This window comes from Amblyraja radiata, chromosome 1, assembly GCF_010909765.2.
Source record: "Amblyraja radiata isolate CabotCenter1 chromosome 1, sAmbRad1.1.pri, whole genome shotgun sequence".
Taxonomy (NCBI): domain Eukaryota; kingdom Metazoa; phylum Chordata; class Chondrichthyes; order Rajiformes; family Rajidae; genus Amblyraja; species Amblyraja radiata.
In genome coordinates, this window is record NC_045956.1 from 10,906,035 (window position 1) to 10,930,982 (window position 24,948).

The window sequence follows — 24,948 nt, forward strand, 5'->3', positions numbered from 1 at the left end:
TGACATGCATGTCAAATTTTTTGGGCTTCGTCCTAAGTTTCAATGAATCTAACTAAAATTAAAAAATAGCAAATATCATATTTGTGTGATTTAAAAAGTAATTATAATATTATGTTAATTAGCGGATTCTCATTGAACTTTGAGGCATGGAATTTATTTAATTTAGTTTTCAAATTGATGAAACACATATAATGGAGGATGGTCGGGTGATTGGTGAATTTATAATTAGGGTTACTTCCTAAATTACACTTGAGAAGTTACTTGGCATGTTTTGGTTGTGGTTCCTTTCATAGTTTGCAAGTTTATTGAGATAATCTGATTTCTACGCAGCACAAAAGATATAGCTGTTTCAAATTTAAACATGCTGGATATCATTGGCCGGGGAGCTGGTAATTTTCAAATACATTTCATTGCTTTAAAGGTCAGAGAGACCATTAACAATTTGGCTTGAAGATGATTGAGGAATGAAGGAGTAATGTGTTAGGAATTTAGGAATCTACATCTTCTGGTGTTGTGCAATTCTGCAGGTACTTGCATTGGTCACTGTGCCTCACTCCTCATCCAGGTTTTGAACAGCTGATATATTAATCTTTTCCTCTAAGCATATTTTGCACAAATCAAACATTATGAAATTGTTGGATTGTAATATAGTGCGTTCCTGTGTTATGAACACCTGATGTATGGATACCATACATACATGTGTTCACTCCTATGTACAGTGCCCTCCATAATGTTTGGGACAAAGACCCATCATTTATTTACTTGCCTCTGTACTCCACAATTTGAGATTTGTAATAGAAAAAATCACATGAAAAAAGTGCACATTGTCAGATTTTATTAAAGGGTATTTTTATACATTTTGGTTTCACCATGTAGAAATTACAGCTGTGTTTATACATAGTCCCCCCCATTTCAGGGCACCAGCATGTTTGGGACACATGGCTTCAATGGTGTTTGTAATTGCTCAGGTGTGTGTAAATGTCTCCTTAATGCAGGTATCGGAGAGCTCTCAGCACCTAGTCTTTCCTCCAATCTTTCCATCACATTTGGAAACTTTTATTGCTGATTATCAACATGAGGACCAAAGTTGTGCCAATGAAAGTCAAAGAAGCCATTATGAGACTGAGAAACAAGAGTAAAACTGTTCGAGACATCAGCCAAACCTTGTGCTTAGCACAATCAACTGTTTGGAACATCATTAAGAAGAAAGAGAGCACTGGTGAGCTTACTTATCGCAAAGGGACTGGCAGGCCAAGGACGACCTCCACAGATGATGATAGAAGAATTCTCTCTATAATAAAGAAAAATCCCCAAACACCTGTCTGACAGATCGGAAACACTCTTCAGGAGTGAGGTGCGGATTTGTCAATGACTACTGTCCAGAAGACTTCAAGAACAGAAATACAGAGCAAACCACTGGTTAGCTGTAAATATAGGGGCCAGGTTACAGTTTACCAAGAAGTAGTTAAAAGAACAACCACAGTTCTGAAAAAGGTCTAGTGGACAGATGAGACGAAGATTAACATATCAGAGTGATGGCAAGAGCAAAGTATGGAGGAGAGAAGGAACTGCCCAAGATCCAAAGCATACCACCTCTCCTGTGAAACACGGTGATGTGGGTGTTATGGCCTGGGCATGTATGACTGCTGAAGGTACTGGCTCACTTATCTTCATTGATGATACACGTGAACCACGTGAAGGTTTCAATCTCCCACCCCACCCAGCAACTGGTGATGTCCATTAATCGCAGACTTCAAGCGGTCATTGCATCCAGAAGATATGCAACAAAATACTAAACATGACTACTTTCATTTACATGACATTGCTGTGTCCCAAACATTATGGTGCCCTGAAATGGGGGGGGGGGGGGGGCTATGTATAAACACTGCTGTAATTTCTACATGGTGAAACCAAGATGCAGGTTAAGCATGCAGGTACAGCAGGCAGTGAAGAATGCGAATGGCATGTTGGCTTTCATAACAAGAGGAGTTGAGTAAAGGAGCAAAGAGGTCCTTCTGCAGTTGTACAGGGCCCTAGTGAGACCATACCTGGAGCATTGTGTGCAGTTTTGGTCTCCAACTTTGCAGAAGGACATTCTTGCTATTGAGGGAGTGTAGCGTAGGTTCACAAGGTTATTTCCCGAGATGGCGGGACTGTTATATGCTGAGGGAATGGAGCAGTTGGGCTTGTACTCTCTGGAATTTAGAAGGATGAGAGGGAATCTTATTGAAACGTATAAGATTATTAGCATTTGGACATGCCAGAGGCAGGAAACACGTTCCCGATGTTGAGGGAGTCCAGAACCAGGGGCCACAGTATAAGAATAAGGGGTAAGCCATTTAGAACGGAGATGAGGAAACACTTTTTCACACAGAGAGTTGTGAGTCTGTAGAATTCTCTGCCTCAGAGAGCGGTGGAGGCCGGTTCTCGAGATACTTTCAAGGGAAAGCTAGATAGGGCTCTTGAAGATAGCGGAGTCAGGGGATATGGGGAGAAGGAAGGAATGGGGTACTGATTGTGGATGATCAGCCATGATCACATTTAATGGCGGTTCTGGCTTGAAGGACCTACACCTGCACCTATTGTCTAATGTCTAAGATGTATAGTAAAATCTGACGTTCACTTTAACCACATGTGATTTTTTTTCTATTACAAATCTCAAATTGTGGATTACAGAGGCACATAAATAAATGATGGGTCTTTGTCCCAAACATTATGGGGGGGGCACTTGTATGTCAGAACATGTTTCCTCTTCCTATCCACTTTTAGTCATTTTTCTTTCTTATCAGCCTTGTGTGCCTTCAATGCCACCATTACATACATAGAAACATATAAAATAGGTGCAGGAGGAGGCCATTCGGCCATTTGAGCCATTCATTGTGATCATGGCTGATCTAGGTCTAGGGTTACCATGTTCAGTGATTTTTGTGTATTCCCCCACTTGGGGGCAAAAGCAACTTCTAGTTTTCTGTAAAACATAACCGGTTCATCAGCCGGTGATGGCCTGTTATATAAAATGTTTTATTAATGTTCTTTTAATATACAATTTACCACATTTACATATTTATTTTTGTGCAGTTCCACATCAAAGTGCTTTTTAATGGTTGTCAATATTAAATTACCTAGCGAAGCTTTAAATTTATAACAATCTACACAAGGCACTCCGGGGCAGCTTGAAATTGTACCACAGTATTTCTCCTTACATCCCTTATTTCTCCATCACCACAAAGTGAAGCAACTCGCATGATTCAGTGACGAACATACAAGCTCGATCTAAAAATCAGATTCCAACTTGGGATGTATGGGAGCATAGTAATTGCTCTCCATTAATCTTAAGGTGAAGCTACACCAGGCTAAAAGTCCGATTAGTACTAGATGCAACAGAATAGCAAGAATCCATTAGTATAATCATTCATTGAATTCCAACCTCCCCCCCACCCCCCCGTCGCTAGCAGCATACCTTCTAACGTGTTGCAAAACAGGCCAGTGCTTTTTCAGGAGCATTTCTTAACTTTATTATTTCCCATTAATTTGAACACCGATACACAACATATAGTCAACAGCCTGAAAACAGACCCTTCGGCCCAACTTGACCACACCAAACAACATAACCCATCTACATTAGTCCCACCTGCCTGTGTTTGGCCCATATTCTTCTAAACCTATCTTATCTATGTACCTGTCCAAATGTTTTTGAAACGTTGTAATAGTACCTTCCTCAACTACCTCCTCTGGTGGCTTGTCCAATATACTTAACAAATTATATATATATTTTTTAAAAAGCCATCATTTCCTCCTGACCGTAAACCTATGTTTGTGGGTGGCACTGTGGCACAGCAGTAGAATTGCTGCCTTACAGCACAAGAGACCCGGGTTCGATCTTGACTACGGGCATTGTCTGTACGGAGTTTGTACGTTCTCTCGTGACCTGTGTGGGTTTTCTTTGGGAGCTCCGGTTTTATTAGCCAATTTTGTTTCCATATGCAAACTGGAAATTTCAAAATTGTTTTTCACATTTCTACTCAAGATCTGCAGATCCTAGACTTGTTTTAAGAGAAGCTTTACCAAAATTATCTTAAAGACTGATATCTTTTAATGCTCATGAAATAGTTCAGAGCAAACAGTTTAAGATCTAATATTTCACTTCTGCTGAATATAAAATAGTGTTTGGTTTTATTTTGCCAATAAATGTATTATATGAATTCCCTTAGGTGGTGGATCTTCCAACTCAAAACTGCCGTCTGTTCAAACTGTGTCCCCAATGCCAGAAGACTCTGTAGCTAATATGAGGTAATATCTCTTATTAACTTTTGGTTGAGATCTTTTATGCTGTGTTTGTTTTGTACTACCTGATCTTATGAAAAGAGTTATAAACACGTTTACTTAAACTCAATTTCTGCACTACCAAATTAGCTATTTGTAAACGTAATAATCATGAGGTGATGGAGTGCATGTCTGCTGCATTTAGTAACGTCCGAGTAGATCCATGATATTACATGAATTGCAATCACATTTCAAGCTCCAAATCACATCTTAGAACAATATCCTGAGATCAACATCATATTTTGGAATTCATCAATTCTTTATTGCAGAGTTTATAATATTTAACTTTGTTTAACTTTTTTAGTATTACGGCCAGGCTTGAACGTGCACTGGAGAAGGCTGCACCTCTTCTGAGGGAAATCTTTGTCGATTTTGCTCCTTTTCTTTCCCGTACTCTTCTGGGCAGTCATGGGCAAGAATTGCTCATTGAGGGTACAAGTAAGTTTTCAAGTGCAATTGAAGGCATATATTACATCCTATAGAATGTACTTGATTAATGATACACTAAAAAAAGGTTGGAGAAACTCAGCGGGTGAGGCAGCATCTATGGAGAGAAGGAATTGGCGACGGTTCGGGAGAAGGGTCTCCCACCCGAAATGTCGCCAATTCCTTCGCTCCATAGGTGCTGCCTCACCCGCTGAGTTTCTCCAGTATTTTTTGTCTAACTTAGATTTTATGGAACTTGATTAATGTATGAGCAATGACAGCAACCATGGGATTTTACTTCTGTCATCTTATCTCTACATTTCAGTTAATATTCAGGCCAGTTTCATTCTATGTACTATTGGTAATTGAAGTGAAAACGAGAAAAGCTAGAAATAACTGAGGCCAGCATCTATGGAAAGAGAAACAGTGTTAATCAATGAATGTGATAGTCTATTATGCTAGATTACTCTTTCTCTGAACATAAAAAACGCTGTTGATGATAGATAATCCAAAATAAAACAGAAAATATTGGGAAACTGAATTAACTTTTCAGGTCAGAATTTCCACAGATGCTGAAAGTTTCCACCATTTTCAGTTTTTAACAATTTCTCTCACCTTCGCTCAGAATTTTCAATATATTTTGTTTTCATTTCAGACTTCCGTTATTTTGATTTTGTTCCTTGTTTAACTACCCAATTTATTTTGCAATTGCAGGCACTAGGGTGCGGAGATAGAGTACTGAAGAATAGTAATTGCTTCTCCCTTGTTCAAAAGTAAAAGGAATAAGGATAAGGCCAGCAATGACAGACTAGACAGTCCTTGATGAAGATTTTTAGATACACTGATCCAGGACAGAATTGATAGTCACCTGGAGGAAAATGGCAAGATGACTTGGATTTGTTAAAGGAAAATTGTGTCTAACCAGATTGATAGAAATTCTTTAATCTAGAGTGGATGAGGTTATGTAGTCAAAGTGGTGAGCATAGACCAGACCGAATGCTTTTGATAAGATGCCACATAATATGCTTCTCAGTATAGTTAAAGTTCATGGTATAAAATACACATTAATTGCTTGGTTACGAAGTTAGCTGCTCAACAGTGTTCCCCAAGGATTGTTTTCTTTTGCTTTCTTTCATTGATATTAGGGACCTCAGGTGTAAGCTGCAAGGAACAGTTGCTAAGTTTGTGAATGATGCAGAACATCACGGTATTATGAATTGTGAAGAGGGTAGTGTTAGCTTGCAGCAGGTTATAAACAGGCTGGTGGAAAGGGCAGATGTATGGGAGATGAAGTTTAGTATGGAGAAATGTGATGTAATGCATTTTATGCTGTAAGAGTGAGGCAAGGTATTATAGTATATAGGATACTAGCCTAAAAGGTGTCCTGGAGAGAGGAACCCAAGAGGATTGAAAGTGCAGAGCACATTGAGGAACTATCAACAGAAAACTGGAAAGTTGTGTGGAAACTTTGGTCTTGATTGATTGATTGAAAGATACAGTGGAAACAGGCACTTTGACACAAAACGTGTTTACATTAATTCCATGTTATCTCAATATTGCATCCGATCCCACCACCAGGAGCAATTTACAGAGACTGATTAACTTACAAACCCACATGTACTTGGGATGCGGGAAGAAATTGGAGCACAGAGAGAAGGTGCAAACTCCGCACAGACAGTCCCTGAGGACAGGATCGAACCCGAGTCTGTGGTGCTGTACGACAGTAGCTTCACCAGCTATGCTAATGTGCTACCCTATCTTGTCTCAACTGAAATAATGTTTTCAGTTCCAGTCACTGCATTATAGGAAGGATGTAAAAACCTCGGAGTAGGTCCAGAAAAGATTTATGAGTATGATTCCCGGGATGAGGGATTACTGTTACAAGCAAGGGTTAATTAAAGAGACTAGGACTGCTTTCTGTGGGGAAGAGAAGGTTGAGAGGAGAACCTTCAATCAGATGTCTCTTCACTTTAGAAACCTTCAGCAAAGTAGCTATTTCAATGGTGCCAGCAGATATGGTATTTTCGAGGCAGTTTTGTATCGCGACCTTTGAAAAGGGAATTGGATAATGCATGGTGGAGAAAACTAGCTAGGCTGTGGAGAAAGGGTCAATGCATGGAATCAGAGTATTGCACTGAGAAAATGGCAACATAAACATGATGGGCCAAATGATCTCCTTTGCTATAATTCTATAAATTTCATGTTACCCTTCCCCACCCTTCTAGTCCGGTTGGAATTGTAAAGTAAGGTATCAGCAGTTAAAATAAGTGAGAGCTGCCACGTAATCAAAGGGCACTTCGTTGTAAGTATATGTATTGTAAGGGGCTGAGGACCTAACCTTGTGGGACACAAGTGTTGAGAGCTATAATGGTGGATGATTTTGTCCAGATACAGTGAAAAACAACCTGCCATCCAGGCAAATCATATCATAATGAGTACAATAATGTTATACATGAGTGTAACAAAAAGCGAAACCGAGAGCAGGATATAGTGTTACAACTGCGGAGAAAGTACATTTGGAAATAAAAGTATATGGACCGCAACATGGTAGAGTGCAAGGTCAGAATATGAGAGATCTGTTCTTGAATTTGGTGGTACCTGCTTTTAAGGTTTTGTGTCATCTACCGGACAGGAGAAGGGAGGATAGGGAATGGCTCGGGTGTGAATTGTCTTTGATTATGTTGGCTGATTTCTGAGGCAGGCAAAAAAAGTGGATGTAGTCGATTGGTGTTGGGGAGGCTGGTTTTGTGATGGACTGGATTGCGTCCATAACTTGGGGAAACAAGGAACTTCAGGTGCTAGTTGACTCCTCCCACTTCCTCCAAATCAAAGACAAAGCCTTGGGCACTCGCATGGGCCCCAGCTACGCCTGCCTCTTTGTAGGATAAGTTGAACAATCTCTGTTCCAGGCGTACACTGGCCTTATCCCTGAACTTGACTACTGCATCTGTGCTACCTCCTGCACCCATGCAGAACTCATAGACTTCATCAACTTCACCAGCTATTTCCATCCTGCACATAAATCCACTTGGACCATCTCCGACACCTCCCTCCCCTTTCTTGATCTCACCATCTCCATCACCAGAAATAGACTATCAACTGATGCCTATTATAAACCTATTGACTCCCACAACTATCTAGACTACACTTCTTCCCTCCCTGCTTCCTGCAAAGACTCCATCCCCTACTCTCAATTCCTCTGTCTACGCTGCATCTGTGTCCAAGATGAGGTGTTCCATACACGACATCAGAGATGTCCTCCATTTTTAGGGAACGGGGGTTCGCTCTTGCTCCCCCCTACCCCCAGTCGCAACAGGGACAGAGTCCCCCTAGTCCCTAACTTCCACCCCATCAGCCATTGCATACAACACATAATCCTCTGACATTTTTGCCCCCTCCAACGAGATACCACCACGAGTCGCATCTTCCCATCTCCACCTGTTTACGCCTATAAGACCAAACGTAAACTGGGCGATCGTTTCGCTGAACACCTTTGCTCAGTCCGTCTGGGCCTACCTGATCTCCCGGTTGCCAAAGACTGAATGATAGTTGAATCATTTGATGCTTGAACTGCACTTCTTAGAAGAGACGTACAAAGTTTGGTCACCTCAGATTTATGGACGATAGGATGTATGCAATTGTCTGGGAAGGCTTTGGAATAATCAACGTGAGTTAATCAATGCTTGGGCGAGTTGAGGATGGAACTCGAGATTTAGATCTTAATACATAGTTAATGCTGTTAAATGTTTTTGATTAGTTTCAGATATTCCACAATGTGCTCCAGTTTAGAATGGGGAAAGAATAAATTGTTCTGAGTGTGTGCTCCTGAGCTGGAAGAGTGGTGAAAAATGCTGTAGCATGATAGCATGATGCAAGGGTTATGCATAATGTTATTAAAATGTATATATTAAAATGTATAATGTATATTAAAAGCAAATGTGCCTTTTATCTTTAACACCAAAAAAGCATGGTGTAAAATGCACATGGGAACTATACATACATATTCTATTCCTGTCACATAATTTGTCTATGCCAGTTATATTTTATTTTCATATTTGTATGCCTGAATCTAAATTGAATATATATCCATTTAATAATAAATTTCATGTCTTGCCTGTTTAGTTTCAATCTACATATCTTGTCACTGTTTCCTCTCACAATGTTACATCTCTCAAGAAAACAATGGATTCATTTTACTTTGACAACTACATTATTATATAATTAGCTAATTTATTGATAGAGGGCAGACTTCCTTGTGATGCTTTCAAGCATGTTAACCTTGTTTGATCATTGTGCAAAAGGAAGTGAATAGGAAACAAAATGAAGTTAAGACTTGTCATTTTAATATTCATAAAAGCCCTTTGTAATCCCATGAAACCCATAAAGTAGCTAGTGCCTTTTTTTAAACTGCTTTTGGTTCTGCTAGGTTTACAGAGAGGGGGTCAAGGGTCAAAGTACTAATAAGAGTGTTTGGGATGTCTGCTGCCTGAAAACAAAATGGAAACTTGATTGATAGCTGGAGGGCTGAAGGCAGAGAGTAACGGAGAAAGCAAAGGTCATGGAGCCATTTCCCCTCTCTGCATATATAATAACCTGTGTGGTATGGGTAGCAAAATGTAGATATTGTGGATCAATATGACATATGCTGTACACATTTGGTGCCGTGGTAAGGCACATAATACGGTTTATTGTAACATTTTGAAACAGAAACTAAGCAATTTTGGAGAAAGAGATGGGAGGAGAGATGACCATTAAAAAAAATGGCAATCGTTGATACATTACTCAAATTATTCAAAATAAAAGTGAGAAATATGTTGGGAACCCCCTGCAGTTGATTTGAGCTACTCTAATGAATGAAAAGAAAATTCAATCAATTATTTAACTTGAATGCAAAAATTCTCTAATTCCTTAGTTTCGTAAAGGGAAATTTTCATCTTTATTTGGCATGATATTTCTTAGATGTTATGAGAACATTATATATATATATTCACCTTTTATTTCACTTTCGGTGTCACTGATCTCTCCTTGGAATATGATATAAACATTCAAATCTAATTTGTGCAGACAGAATATTAGTTTTACCAATGACTCAGTGATCCTTGGATGAAGACTCCCTTTTCAAATTTGCATGAAATTGAGTTGAAATCTTTAATCTGTATACATATGGATTTTTAGCCGTGCAAGTGTTGCACAGTACAGCTTTCCAGAACACTCAAGGAAAAAAGATTACATTATAGTCATGAAGGCTAATGGTTCTTGGATTCAGCACAGTAATCGTGTAAACTTATCACAGCATTTTATAATGACCTTGTATCAGGAAGAGGGAAACTGCATCAGGGCAGTTTATTAAGAAGCACTAACAAATCCGCATCATTCATAATCATTTATTGTAGTGGTGTAGGGAATAGTGATCAGTCAGCTGAAGAATCCTTGTCACTGGGATGGTTATAGTAAGCAGAAAAAAATAGACTCCTTGTATCAGACAACTGTATGGTGCTATGTCAGGAACTGATATATAGCTGCTTGCAATGTGCATTTGTATTCCACCTTTCATTCATTTGTTCTAATTGTTACATTTGTTTTCTTTAGTTGTGCAAACCAAAATAGATGCACAACCAAGAAATAGATCGATTTTTACATTTGACGACCGTCTCAATTTAAATTCAGCATTTTCAATTGATAGTAAAATAGTAGAGCAAACTGATATCTTGGGTTTTGGCTATCAGCAGCGCTGAAATAAATAGAAAGCTGTTCCAAAATTAAAATGATTGCAGATTTAAAATTCCAGTTGATTTTACAAATACAGACTGTTGTATCCTTTATCCTGTATCTGTGCAACGATCACAATATTGTAATATTACATTGAAATTTCTGTGTAGATTATGTACTGTGATGTGTGGAATCAAGTTTGAATCCTTGGTCATTTCATGCAGGCACTATTGCTGATACCAGAGATTCTGAATTTTACATTCAGTACCTCCAGTTTAAATTCCATTTGGAATATTTTGAAGGACCAAGAAACCAAGAACCAAGAATATTCAGATATGTTCTTAAATACCAAAAATAGCACTTAAAACACAATATTTGAATACCAGTAAATGCTCTGTTGAAACTATTACTATTGCTGAAGATTTGCGGAAGGTGATTGAAATGTTCTGAAATATTCTAATAAGGATGGTGTCCTGTTAAGAATCAAATAGGATTCAAGGAATTGTTACAGCTAGTAAAAGGCCATTTGGCCTAGTTGTTGCAGATTCCTTGTAAACCAAAGTGGTCAGTCCCATTCCACCTCCAAATAATTATTGCAACCATACTATATAGATTTTCCTTATTTCTACAAATGCATTTTAATTTGGTGCTTTTTCTGCCTTTTAGGCTTGGTCTGTATGAAATCCAGCAGTTCTGTTGTGGAGTTGGTCATGTTACTGTGTTCCCAGGTAAGTCTTTGCAGGTCACAAATAAATACTGTTGAAATTGTGGCATATTATTCCACTGACTGAAATGTTTATTATTGAACGAACAGGAATTGAAAATCAAACAATGTATGTAATAACTGGATAGTGTTTACTGTTACACTGCAAATTAAATAGTGCCCTCTACTTCAAATTATAATGGTGGCACATGTTATTGAACTATCATCGTAGCATGCTGATTGTCTGGTGATGTTTGTGCAGTATACCAAATTGGAACAGGTAATGACAAGGAGGCATAACATTTTTGTGAGAGGGCCAGTTTAAATATTGTTCTGAGAGCCACTTGTAAACATAGAAGTCCCTCTTCACAGGAGGCTATTGTTATAGTCATTCTGTTCTGGGACATCTACAGGTTTAGTCACTTCAGTCATCTCCGTATCGTGGAAACGCTTGAAAGGAAGTATGTAAGTTAGGTCATTTAAAATTTGCATTAATTGAAATTTTGGGGTATATTAAAATCTGTGTTAATTCGATTATTGTAATATTTAATATTATTAATAGTATGATACTTTTGATTTTGCTTTTATTAGATACCAAGCCTGTTAATGTTAGAGCTATTTATAGATATTCAAAGGTTTTTGGCCATTTTGATGAACAGATTTTGGGGGTTGGGCGACTTAATCACCTATCAACATATTTCGTGCGTTGGGGCATGAATCGGTGATATCGGTGTCATCCAAATTATTATACCGTCAAGTATACTCCTGTTCTTTGGGGAAAACGTAGAAAGGGATTGGAGGAACCCGCATCCTCTGCTGTTTCCAACAGCAAATTTGGACATGGTTTTCCTGCATGAAGAAGGGTTCTTTCGGAGTCGTCTGCTGCTCCTTTGATATAGACCTGATGGAATTCATCCTGCATGTTCATGTTCGGATGTATGTATTGCACCACTGATTATAATAAACACATTTTACAGTCAACTTGGTGAATTATAGAAATATTTAAGAAATTGTACAGCTAAATTCATTTTGATTGCTTTTGTGTTTTAAAATAATCTCATGCAAGGTTAATCATTCACTGTGCTGTTTATAAGGGATCCGAAATAAGCTTTTTTTCCCTTTTAGATCATTAATTTTGATTTACTTTTTTCTCATTTGAGAAAATATAAAAATATATAGATTCTTTAGGTGAGGCAGTGAGTATCTTTATTTGGATATTTCCTTTTGTACTAACTTGGAAATTAATTTATGTGTTCAGAAGTTTTCAACACATTACTTTGAGACCATGAATAAAGCAAGAGCTGTAACTGGTGAGAATGAGGCTTCGGAGGTCATGGGTTCTGACCCTTTTCAAAGCTTTTGACCTTCATTTACAACCTAAAGGTTTACTTGGCTGACAAATAAGGATAATGCATCATTAATGTTCCTTTGCATCGATTTATTCATTTTAGTGAGTATGTTGCCAAATTTATTTAGGCTGTGCTGACGGATAGGTCATGAATATAAATGAAAGAATCATAGAAGGTGTGAAAAGTCAATGCTACATGATGTCAATATGGTGCAATAAGCACATTTACTTGAGAATATCACACTTAATAGATCTCAAAATAAACCACTAAGCAGAACAATGCATCTGTGAATATATTTTAACTTACTACATTAGAGATTGTACAAGATAAATTACAAGCAGTATAAAAGGAAGTGTGAAGGATATCGTGTGTTTTAATTGGTACAATTATTTATAGTAAAACATTTTATTGAAGGTTGACTCAAAGGGAATTTCAACAGATTTCAGTTTATTTCACCTTTAAATTACATGCACGGTGATATCCATTACTTGATGTATATAATTCGCAGAACTAAGTATGCTGATATTTGTGTTCTGTGGGGGCAGAAATACAGCTATGATATTTTTGCTGTAAATGTGGATAAATGATTGGATAGACAATGTTGTTACGATGCTGTAGATGAAGATCCTCATTGATCTTTGTAATAATATCTTGGTTAATATATCTATATTAATTTTTTGAATTGGATGAACTATATTGGACTGGTAAATAATGGGAATTACATGTAAACATTGTGCTCTATCAAAAGAGCAATTTTATTCCATAACTAAAATGTAACTAACTGGAAAGGGTGTTAGCTCCTTCACAAATTATCTTGCTGTGGATTCCATTGCGGACGGACACCTACTCTCGTCACTCACACGCTTGTCATCTGACTTTCATTGAGCCCCTCCCTTCTTCGAGCCCCCCACCCCAACCTCTTCTACGAGCCCCCTCCACCTCTTCTGCGATTGCCCCCCCCCCCACCATTCTTCAGGCACCCCTCCCCACGTCTTTGAGCTCCCCTACCTCTTTGAGCGCCCCACCTCTTCTTTGAGCTCCCTATCTCATCTTTGAGCCCCCCCCATCTCTTCTTTGAGCACCTTCCTCCACCTCATCTGCGAGCACCATCCTCCACCTCTTCGAGCACTCCCCAAACTCTTCTTTGCCTCCCCCGATCTCTTATTTGAATGTCCCCCCACCCCTTCTTTGAGCGACCACCCTCCCCCCTGCCCCCAACCTCTTATTCAAACATCGCCCATCATTCCATTGACCTCACCCCCCACAGGCCCTGCTGTCCCTATCTGTTATTCTCTGGTTTGCTTACCTCTCCCTCTCCCTTGCACAAGCAAGTTGCACCTGTAATATGATTCCTAAGATTATTCTTTTGTGGCTGAAACTTATGGACCAAAATGCTGCAACTTGTATGGGCTACATTAATAGATTACGAAGCCTGATGTACCTATTTATCATACATGTCATAGATGTGTTTTAATGCCATTCTAATTTCATGGAGGTCGGGGAGATTGATCTTGTGGGTTCATTATATTGCTTGGAGGATGGTGAGATTTAGATGGATTGAAACATTTTATAGTGGAGAGTTAAGATGAATTGTCGAGAAAAAATAACTTTTTTTAAGACGGGAAACGTTGTTTAAGTTTAGATCATATATATATATCAGGCATTACAAATATAATTAAAAGGCCACATCTTGCTGACATGAACGCATGAAATCTGAGTTAAGAATTCAGTGAGACCCTTTGAAGATGTAGGTATTGGATACATTGTGGTTGATTAATTTTAGAGGGGAGATGGGGTGGGATGTGGTATTTTCATTTTAAAATCTTAATTAATTTTGTAGGGTAGATGGAGTGGGATGAGTGTCAAAGATCAAAAAGCACAGGTCATAAAATCATGATTTTAATCACATAAAGATTAGTCTCAGCTTAATAGCTTCAAATGTGCTATCCATTGTTATGATGCAGACTAAAATAGAATAATTGTTACATTCATTGTTGAGTATCGATTTAGTTTTTTTTACTGGAAAGGGTTTTCTGTGGCTTTTCCATAGATTTTTATGACTCTACATTTTAGTAGCTGAGGATTGCTTGCTTACATGTGACTTTGACATATTTTGCAATGCATTTCGCTCAATCCAGTTCATTTCACAGGATGTACAATTATGAATGAAATTGTTAGATATTGCAAATGTTTTCAAAAACTGGCATTAAAAGGTAAAAGTAGGTGTTTTATATTTTGTTCTTAAATTGTAATATTTGAAAATACCTTGAATGAATTATTTCATTAAAATAAATCTTCCATGTAGCTTTTGTTATTTTTGCTGTTTAATTCAGCACACTTTCTCGAAGAAATAGTATACAGGAAGCTGTATAGAATTCAATTGCTGTACAGCAATTAAATTGTATTCATTGCAATAATTATGACTGATTTAATTTTTTTTGATATGGGTCACAGAAATGCATTATATATGTTTCCATACTGTAGACTTATGTTCATTACCAACCATGCAAGTAGGTTTGCAGTAAATGTATTCAGCAAAAATGTCCTTTGCAGATGCAAATCAAAACAGTCTGCTTTATTGCAGCAGATTTCAAACTTACTGAGCTTAATTGTGCGGTTTTCTGTACATATAAGTAACATGTAGGCTCTTTGGGTTGACTTCAACCTATTTGTCTAATAATTATATTTGATTTTCATTTGACTCAAGTAATATGTTATAGAAAAAAATGAGACAACATTTTCAAAAGGGGGCATGAACATGCATGTTAAATAGAAAGGCAACAAATTATTTTGGGGTTAATGTCTACTGTTTGCTATTGTTGAGCTAAAGCATTGGGAATACCTTTACTTGTGTTACTAATATAATAAAGATTAGAGATGATCTGATTTAACAAAATGCTATGCGAACATAAAATCGTCTAACATGTAAAGAAGGTGTACATTTCTTCTGTGCTATTATCCTTGCTATGATATATTTTTGATATTAGTGTTTTTCTTTCAAGTATCCTGAGCTTATTGGAGTAACTTTTGTTTCTTTAATCCATTGTCATGCCATTCAAGGCCATTTTATCAATGTCCTTTTGGCCCCATACTAATTCAGTCTGACATATATTCCAATAACATTACCTCAATTCCAGTTTTAAAGCTGTATTTATTGCTGCGCTTTTTGAAGTGCATCATTTAAAAATGGTTTCAACCCAAAACATCTAATAAATAAATAATGTGTATGGCTACTCAGTTGTTGATTTCCCAGACTAGAAATCATTCTATCGGATACTGAACAGTCCACTATCGGAGAGGCCTGTCAGATAAATCTTATAGTAGCTGAATTCATGTCCTGTAAATCACATGTTATTGTCTGAGCCTTCTGCCAGGTCATCTATTCTTTTCTCATTTATCAGAAGCGGATGCAGCAGACTTATATAAAAAAAAGTAGCTTTAAAGTGCTACATTCCAGACAGAATAGGTGTCTTAGATGACAGTTGAACCATCACACAGCGAAAGGTTTAAGATATTTCTTGAGAGTAAAATTTAAAAAATGTTGCACACGTTCAGCTTTGTAGGGGCATTTGTTTTTACCATATTGGGGATGGTATTTTGCTTTCGTTATTCACATAGAACAAAACTATTTCACTATTTTCATCTGTAATATTAATGTGTGTTAATGCAATGGAGAGTTTATACTATTTTATGTATTTAGTTGCCATGTAAAGGGTTTTTCCACTTGAGTGATAATGGTATCTTAAGTAGTGTGCAGTGTATTTTGTTCTACCAAGGTTTGTAGTATTAAAAATAGATATAAATGTTTAACTTCAGTCAATGTTTCACTTTGACATTCAAACAAAAGAAAAGGTGGTGTATGCCTCCAGCCAACCAGACAGCAGTTCAGCTTTTTATTTCAGTTGTAAGTTAGTATCGGAATGAAAATCGTACTGCACCTAATATGGGATTTGCAATACAAAAGCGTTAATAATAAAGTTTCCATGATAATTTTCAGTTCAGATGTAACCTATGTTTGTTGATGCAATAAGTTTGGTTGTGGAGAGGGATCAGAGTTTTTCAAATGAACAATGATAGATTAAGTGAGTAGGCAGAAATGTAGCATATGGAGTGCAGTGTGGGGAATTGAGGTCATCCACTTTGGACACAAGAAAGATATGTCATAGTATTTTCTGAACTGAGAAGCTAGTAATTCAGGAAGACTTGAGAGATTTAGGAGTCCAAGTCCTGAAATCATTAAAACATGAAAAAAAATATTAAAGGGCTAATGCAGCCTTGGATCTTGTCTCAAGGGACTTGAATATGTTGGAGTGTAAATTATGTTACCTCTACATAAAGCTTTGGTTAGATCAGTTATGTTTAGAAATACAACACCAAAAGAAAGTGGTTAGCCTTTCTGGCTCAATTTTATATAATATTGGAAAGAAAATAGATGTTTTTGTTTTCATAAGGAATGGATACCATTGGAAATCAGATGGTTATGTTGAACAATTATCATGGTACCCAAGGTTTTAAGCTCAAAAGCACTGATATTCCTCATATATTCATGTAGGAAATAACTTTGGATTCATTGTATCTCTAGAAATCTGCTTTTGAGTGTTAAAAATATTTGAATATTTACTGAGATTAACAAAATTTTGTTTTTAAATTCTGTTTTTACAATTAGAATGGAGAATTGGTGGGGGGTTGGACTGAAGGCAAAGGGGGAAAAAAACAGAATTGGTGTGATGACAAAATAAATTAGGCGACCTCTGTACCAGGAGAAAGATTACATTGAAAATAAGGTCACAATTCATTAATATACAGCCTGCCCTTTCAAATAGTTGTCAAAATTGTATTTTCCTTCAAAATGTTCATCTTCACTTGCGTGGATTTAGTATCTTTTCTTTCTCTCCTTTGGTTTCTAAACTTTTCCACCTGAAAAGTTGCATCATACTTTGGCAATCTGCTGCACATTCTGTTACAATTATTAAATGTGGATCTTATCTTTAGTTATTTTAAATGATAAACATTGTAATAATGCTGGTCAGTCATCTTCTGCTAGCTCCCATCCTGCTCTGGACCATCTGGATGATAAGGACACAAATGCTAGACTGCTTATTCATTGACGACATAGGCATTCAACACCATCACCCTTCCTTGGTCTTTTGCGGAAAAACAGTTAAGTCATAGCCAGAGTTGTAGCAACAGGATGAAAGATCTGTGCCTTGAAATAGATTGGGAATGTGTTATCCAGTTATGAAGACATTCCACGTTGGGTAGCCAGAAACAGAAACTTATATGTGGTATAGGCTGTAATGAACAAAAGTATAACTTGATTAATCCAAGACTATTATAATGGACACAGAGTTGGTATTTTTGCAGACATTTTCTTCAAAGGGTGAATCCTTGATACATTGGGATTTGCGAGGGTGTAGTACAAATTCAGTTGAATTTTACCAGGCCTTTAGGACTTAAAAATTAGGGTATAACTTGTATGAAGTTCAGTAGAAGTTGCGATCACTGTCGCATTGTAAGGCACCATGCCCGTTGATGTTTTCAATCATGATGATGATGATGATTGTATGAAGGCATTTGAGACGACCTTTTAAATGATAATGGGAGTCATTAGACAGTATAGAGTGGGTTTTTTCTCTTTTTGACTGTTTTGTGAGGGCAGGGCATCAAGAGAAAATCTTCAGCTAATTCATTTCCCTGCACGTAACACCAAGGAAATGTACTGGATGTATCTCAAATGTATCTACTGGCTATGACTACCTGTTATAAAATTGTACTCTAAATTATCAGTTTGTACTCTAAATTATCAGTTTGTAAGTATTCACCATGCTAACCCGACTTGAGGTCCTTTGACTATTGTTCTAAAAGCTAGCTAATTGACTGATATTTATATTAGAATAAAATTTTGATCAATTGTAGCTTCATGGAATTTTAGTAAAATTGAAGTCAGATGAAAAATGTAGTCACATTTGTTTGTGGTTGTTGGAGGCTAGTAACCTCAATTCTGAAGCAACAACACAGGAATTCCAGAGGGAAATGTTGCCCTCTTCTACGTTGCTTCTTCAATTGACTTCCCTCTGTATGATTAGAAAACAGGCTGTCAGCACATTATGTCACATCCATTTGCAGTTTCTCAGCTAATAGAGTAGTTTATGTCTGCATTCAGCAATACCTGGAAAATATCCAGTCCCAGTTTCCAGCATGAAGGATATGAATAAAATAAATTATAATTTTCTAATTGTTGTCCTGGTTGCTATTAGATAACTGCATGAATTGGAAATGATTAGATTTTGCATGATCTTGAATTAATTTACCTTCTTAATCATTGGTATGGTTAGGTTAATCTTTTTATTCTTGATCATCTGTTTGAAATTCTTACTTTGTAGAATTATTCAGAAAAAATTGAGATATAAAATCAAGTAGTTTAAATAAAAGTCTGATGTCAAGTAGCCTTAGGCTTGATTTCCAAGAGTTATTATAAATCAGGAAAACATGCAGTGCTGCTTTACATTAAAATACATGATTATTTGTGGGCAATGATTGAGATTGCCAGCTTTTTAAAAGTATAATAATAGGAGTAACAGATGAAGTTCATTTTCTTTAAAAGTTGTGGAAGATGTCGGAAACATTACAATGAAGGTACATGTACCAGTATCAACTAAATAATGAATATTTTTGTGATAACCTATTGTTCAAAATATCTTTAGCCTATAGAGGACTTATAAACATGAGACACAAAAGATTTTTAAACTTCATGAGTAGAAATTAACGATTTTAGATTTGCCTTTCATGACTGTACTATTACCCACCAAATTGAACTAATATTGCATAAAATTGTGGGAAATTGTCAATGAATTCTGTGTGTGAGTGTTCCCCATGAAATGTCACTTTGGGAAATTTCCATTATTAAGTACAATGCCTGAAAAATAACCTATTCCTTGAGAATGAAGATATCCTGGAACCAGTCGACCAAGGCTCAAGGGATGGAAAGCACTTGCATTTGCATCAGTCTAAAGAAAGGTCTCGACCCAAAACGTCGCTTATTTCTTTTCGCCCGAGATGCTGCCTCACCCGCTGAGTTTCTCCAGCATTTTTTGTCTACTTGCATTTGTATTGTATCTTTCATGACCCCTGCTTCATTAATAATAGAACATTGAACAGTACAGCACAGGAACAGACACTTTGGCAAACATGATGCCAAGACCAGTTGTTATCTGCCTGCATGTTACCATTTGCCTCCATTTGCTGCAAATCCATATGCATATCCAAAAGTGTGAAATGCACTTATTGAAAATGTTATGAAATATAATGACTGTTGTAATATAGGAAACATGGCAATCAATTTACTCACAGCAAAACACATAGCACCATCATAATGACTAAATAATCAATTCTAAAGGAAGTATAAGTGATAAATATTAGTTATCGTACTGAATAATTACTTTTATATTGAAATTCCAACTCATACTGCCTGTTTTCAATCTCATCTGGGTGATAAGTGATACTCATGTTAATAAAAAGGAGTAATGATATAACTAACAATGAGAAAGAAAATTGATCAATTTATAGCAGTGGAAGTCAACGCATTTTGATTTCAAGGACGTAACATCAGTATAAACTAAATAATACAGTTTTAAAGTTGGGGAAAGCACAGAGAAAATTAGGGATATAATACTGCAGCCCAACAAAACACATTGACAAAGCAATTGCTATGGTAAATGGTATGCCTGGTTATATAAAGAGAGGCATGGAGCACAAAGTGATAAATTTTTAAATCACCTTTATGAAGCAGAGCCATGGAGTCGGAGAGTGACACAGTGTGGAAACAGGCCCTTCAGCCCAACATGCCCACACCGGCCAACCATGTCCCAGCTACACGAGTCCCACTTGCTTGTGCTTGGTCCATATCCCTCCAAACCTGTCCTATCCATGTACCTGTCTAACTGTTTCTGGCAGCTTGTTCCATACACCTACCACCCTTTGTGTGAAAAAGTTACCCCCCGGATTCTTATTAAATCTTTTCCCCTTCATCTTGAACCTATGTCCTCTAGTCTTCGATTCCTACTTTGGAGGTTTGGAGGCAAGAGACTCTGTGCATCTACCCGATCTATTCCTCTAATGATTTTGTACACCTCTATAAGATTACCCCTCATCCTCCTGTGCTCCAAGGAATAGAGACCCAGCCTACTCAACCTCTCCCTATAGCTCACACCCTCTAGTCCTGGCAACATCCTCGTAAATCTTTTCTGAACCCTTTCAAGCTTGACAATATCTTTCCTATAACATGGTGCCCTGAACCGAACACAATATTCTAAATGCGGTCTCACCAATGTCTTATCCAACTGCAACCTCCCAACTTCGATACTCAATACTCTGACTGATGAAGGCCAATGTGCTAAAAGCCTTTTTGACTCCCTTACCTACCTGCGACTCGACTTTCAAGGAATCATGCTCCTGAACTCCTTGATCCCTCTGCTCTACATCACTCCCCAGAGGCCAACCATTTACGGTGTAGGTCCTGCCCTTGTTAGACGTCCCAAAATGCAACACCTCACACTTCTTTGTCTTAAATTCCATCAACCATTCCTCAGCCCACATAGCCAATCGATCCAGATCCTGCTGCAATCTTTCACAACTATCTTCACTGTCTGCAAAACCACTCACTTTTGTATCATCAGCAAACTGGCTTATCTTGTCCTGTATGTTCTCATCCAAATCATTGATGTAGATGACAAACAGTAACGGGCCCCAGCACCGAACCCTGAGGCACACCACTAGTCACAGGCCTCCATTCTGTGAAGCAACCTTCTACCATCACCCTCTGTTTCCTTCCATGGAGGAATTTGCTATCCATTCAGCTATCTCTCCTTGGATTCCATGCGATCTAACCTTCCAGAGCAGCCTACCATACGGAACCTTGTCGAACGCCTTACTGAAATCCATGTACACAACATCTACAGCACTGCCCTCATCAACACGTCTTCAAAAAAAATCAATCAGATTTGTGAGACACGACCTCCCACTTACAAAACCATGCTGTCTATCCCTAATCAGCCCTTGCCCATCCAAATGCCGGTATAACCTATCCCTCAGAATAATCTCTAGTAACTTTCCAACTACAGATGTTACGCTGTAGTTCCCAGCATTTCCCCTGCAGCCCTTCTTGAAAAGAGGCACAACATTTGCCACCCTCCAGTCTTCCGGCACCTCTCAAGTATTTAAGGACGACTCATACATTTCAACCAGGGCTCCCGCAATTTCCTCCCTAGTTTCCCGCAATGTCCTCGGATATATCTGATCAGGCCCTGGAGAGGGCCAGGCCATATTTCAGGAAAAATAAAGTGTTAGAAAGGGTGAAGGGTTAATTTACTGAAATGGCATCAAAAGCGTAAGGGAGAATAGAACATCTGAGGATGTTCAGGAAGAGAAATTTAGTATTGACGTGTTCAAAATTCTGAAATGTTTTGATATATATAGGGAGAAACTGTTTCCAGTGGTAGAAGAGTTGGTAATCTGATGATGCTGATTGAAGATGATTTATAAAAGAACTGAAGATAATATAACGGCGAGCTATTATGTGCCGTGGGGGGGGGGGGGCGTGCCCTCAGCTGTCGTGATTAAAGTGCGATGAAAGGGCGATGCAGTAGGTTAGTTGCCACGTGAGTGCTAGCCACTTTCTCCAGAGCTGTGCTGTTTCTTCTTTATGTTCCTCGATGCACTCTCCTATTGAGAGGCTGACTGACCAGATCATCGATGTGGCTGAGTGCAGGTTAGAGGTTTTGCAGCTTGATGCCTTTAGAACAACTTTTGGCAGCTGGCGAGGGCCTGGCCCCAGCAGCCACTTAATTGTGATGTTTGTGAAATTATTTTAGGAACCATCTAAAAAGCAAGTTTTTAAGGTAAGGTGATTAGAAGTGTGTACAAGCACATTTAAAAATTATTAAAACCATTTAATACATTGCAAAAGCTATGCTCTCCAAAGAATCGTTTTTTGCTATTCTTTTGATTTGGGGCATTCACTATATTTTCAACATATTTCATCTGGCTCAACTTGCCAGCTTGGGCCTGGAAAATATACAGAAGTTTATGGTGTCAAAATAAAATCCATGAGGAGTCCAGTAGCAGCAGCAGGACAGTAGACGCTATTACAAGCTTAGGACCTAGCCAGTACTAACAATTTGGTTGGCGTGAGTATCTGCATTAGTATTCATGCTAAGTTAGAAGATTGGGTCCAATAAACATTTTTTTAAAAAGGCAAAAAATTGTAGGAGAAATACTTCCCTGGGGTACAGGAAAAGGAGGTGGAGGAGAGAATGGGGCTAATTGTTAAGTCTTTCTGAAAGAAGATTGTGCTATTAGATTGACTCAATGCTTGAGTAACTCAGCCGGCTAGGCAGCATCTCTGGGTGATGTTTCAGTCTGAAGAAGGGTCCCGACCCAAATCCTCACCAGTTCTCCAGAGATGCTGCCTGACCAGCACTTTTGTGTCTTTTTTTTAATTGCAAACCAGCCTCTGCAGTTCCCTGTTTCTACATTATTAGATTGATCACCGGTTTCTATTTTATTGGTCCAGCCCACCCTACAAAAATTAAAATCATTGTACCTTGCTGCGTAACAGCTGTTGTTTGCTGAACCCCAGTAGGATTGTCTAGATTATTCATCCAGAGTTGAGAAGGCAATGGTGGTCAGGAAGGGATATCTGTGGAAGGTGCAGAGATATGATAAAGTCAGTGACAGTTGGGAAGGTATAATGGAAGAAGTGCTTGCTGGTGGCATCATAATGGTGGAGTAAGAATAGCAGTATCCTAAATATAGATGTAGAAGACATTGTGGAGATGGCAGCCCTAAGACTGAAAGAAAATCAAATACTTTAAAAAGCCATAATATGAGAAAAAATGATAGGTATGTGGGCCGGGATCATTGGGATTGCTCACTAGCAGTTAGTTATAGAGGAACATAGCACAAACAAACCCGTTAGCCCAATATGTCCAGGACACCATCAAGTACCAATTTTTATTATAGTAATTGACCGGCACTTGCTTCATATCTACCTTTGTGTTGGCCATTCAAGTGCTTGCCTGAATACCTACGAGTGTACCTGTCTCAGTTATGTCTGTCGCAATTTAATGTTGCGATGTACTACAAGGTGAGCAGTGCAAAGGAAATATGTGCCTTTTGCCAAACCATTGGCATTCCAGTTAACCTAGATGTCCACCGCGTTGGTCAGCTTCCGTGGACCTTGAAATCGCCAAGTATTTGTAAGTTCATAAGTTCTAGGAGAAGAATTAGGCCATTTGGCCTATCAAGTCTACTCTGTCATTCAATCATGGCTGATCTATCTCTCCCTCTTAACCCCATTCTGTCTTTGCCCCATAACCCCTGACACCCTTACTAATCAAGAATCTGTCAATCTCCGCCTTAAAAATCTCCATTGACTTGTCCACAGTTTCACCACCCTCCGACTAAAGACATTTAGTCTCACCTACTTGTTAAAGGTGCATCCTTTTATTCTGAGGCTACAGCCCTAGGCTGTATTCTCTGGCCCTAGCCTTCAACTAGTGGAAACATTCTCTCCACATCCACTCTATCCAGGACTTTCACTATTCGGTAGGTTTCAATGAGATATCCCTTCATCCTTCTAAATTTCAGCAAGTACAGGCCCAGTGCCGTCAAACGCTCATCATATGTTAACCCGCTCATTCCACAGATCTTGATAAGGTGCCGCATATGAGGCTGCTAAAGGTGATGAAAGCTCTTGGTATCAGAGGGAAAATACCAGCATGGATAGCAGGTTGGCTGGATGGCAGAAGGCAAAGAGTGGCAATAAAGGAGGCTTTTGCTGGTTGGCTGCCAGTGACTAGCGATGTTCTGTAAGGGTCGGTGCTTGTAAACCTCTTCTGGACCCTCTACAACGCCAGTGCATCCTTCCTCAGATATGGGGCCCAAAACGGCTCACAATACTTCAAATCCGGTCTTACCAGTGTCTTTTAAAGCCTCAGCATTACATCACTGTTTTTGTATTGTAGCCTCTCGAAGTAAATGCGAGCATTGCATTTGCCTTCCTTACTACCGATTCGACTTTCAAATTAACATTTTGGGAATCCTGCACCAGCACTCCCAAGTCCCTTTGCACCTCAGATTTCTGAATTATCTCTCAATTTAGAAAAAAGTCCACATCCTTACTCCTACTACCAAAATGCATGACTCCACACTTTGCTACGCTGCATTCCATCTGTCACTTCACATCCCACTCTCCCAACCTGCTCAAGTCCTTCTGCAAAGTCCCTGCTTTCTCTACACTATCTGTCCCTCCACCTATCTTCGTATCATCTGCGAACTTGGCCACGAAGCCTTCAATTCCATCATTCAATTCAATGTTATACACTGCGAAGAGTAGCGGTCCCAGCACCGACCCCTACATAATATCGCTAGTCACTGGCA

The 24,948-nt window shown here is 38.4% G+C and overlaps 1 protein-coding gene across 1 annotated transcript in view; it reads left to right on the forward strand.

Annotated features, from left to right (window-relative positions):
* Window positions 1-24,948, forward strand: part of lrba (LPS responsive beige-like anchor protein) — a 672,999-nt gene that overhangs the window by 166,485 nt on the left and 481,566 nt on the right. Inside the window, exons 31-33 of the mRNA XM_033017677.1 lie at window positions 4,212-4,290; window positions 4,628-4,761; window positions 11,125-11,186. Coding sequence (XP_032873568.1) covers window positions 4,212-4,290; window positions 4,628-4,761; window positions 11,125-11,186 — 275 coding nt within the window. The remainder of the gene's footprint in view (window positions 1-4,211; window positions 4,291-4,627; window positions 4,762-11,124; window positions 11,187-24,948) is intronic.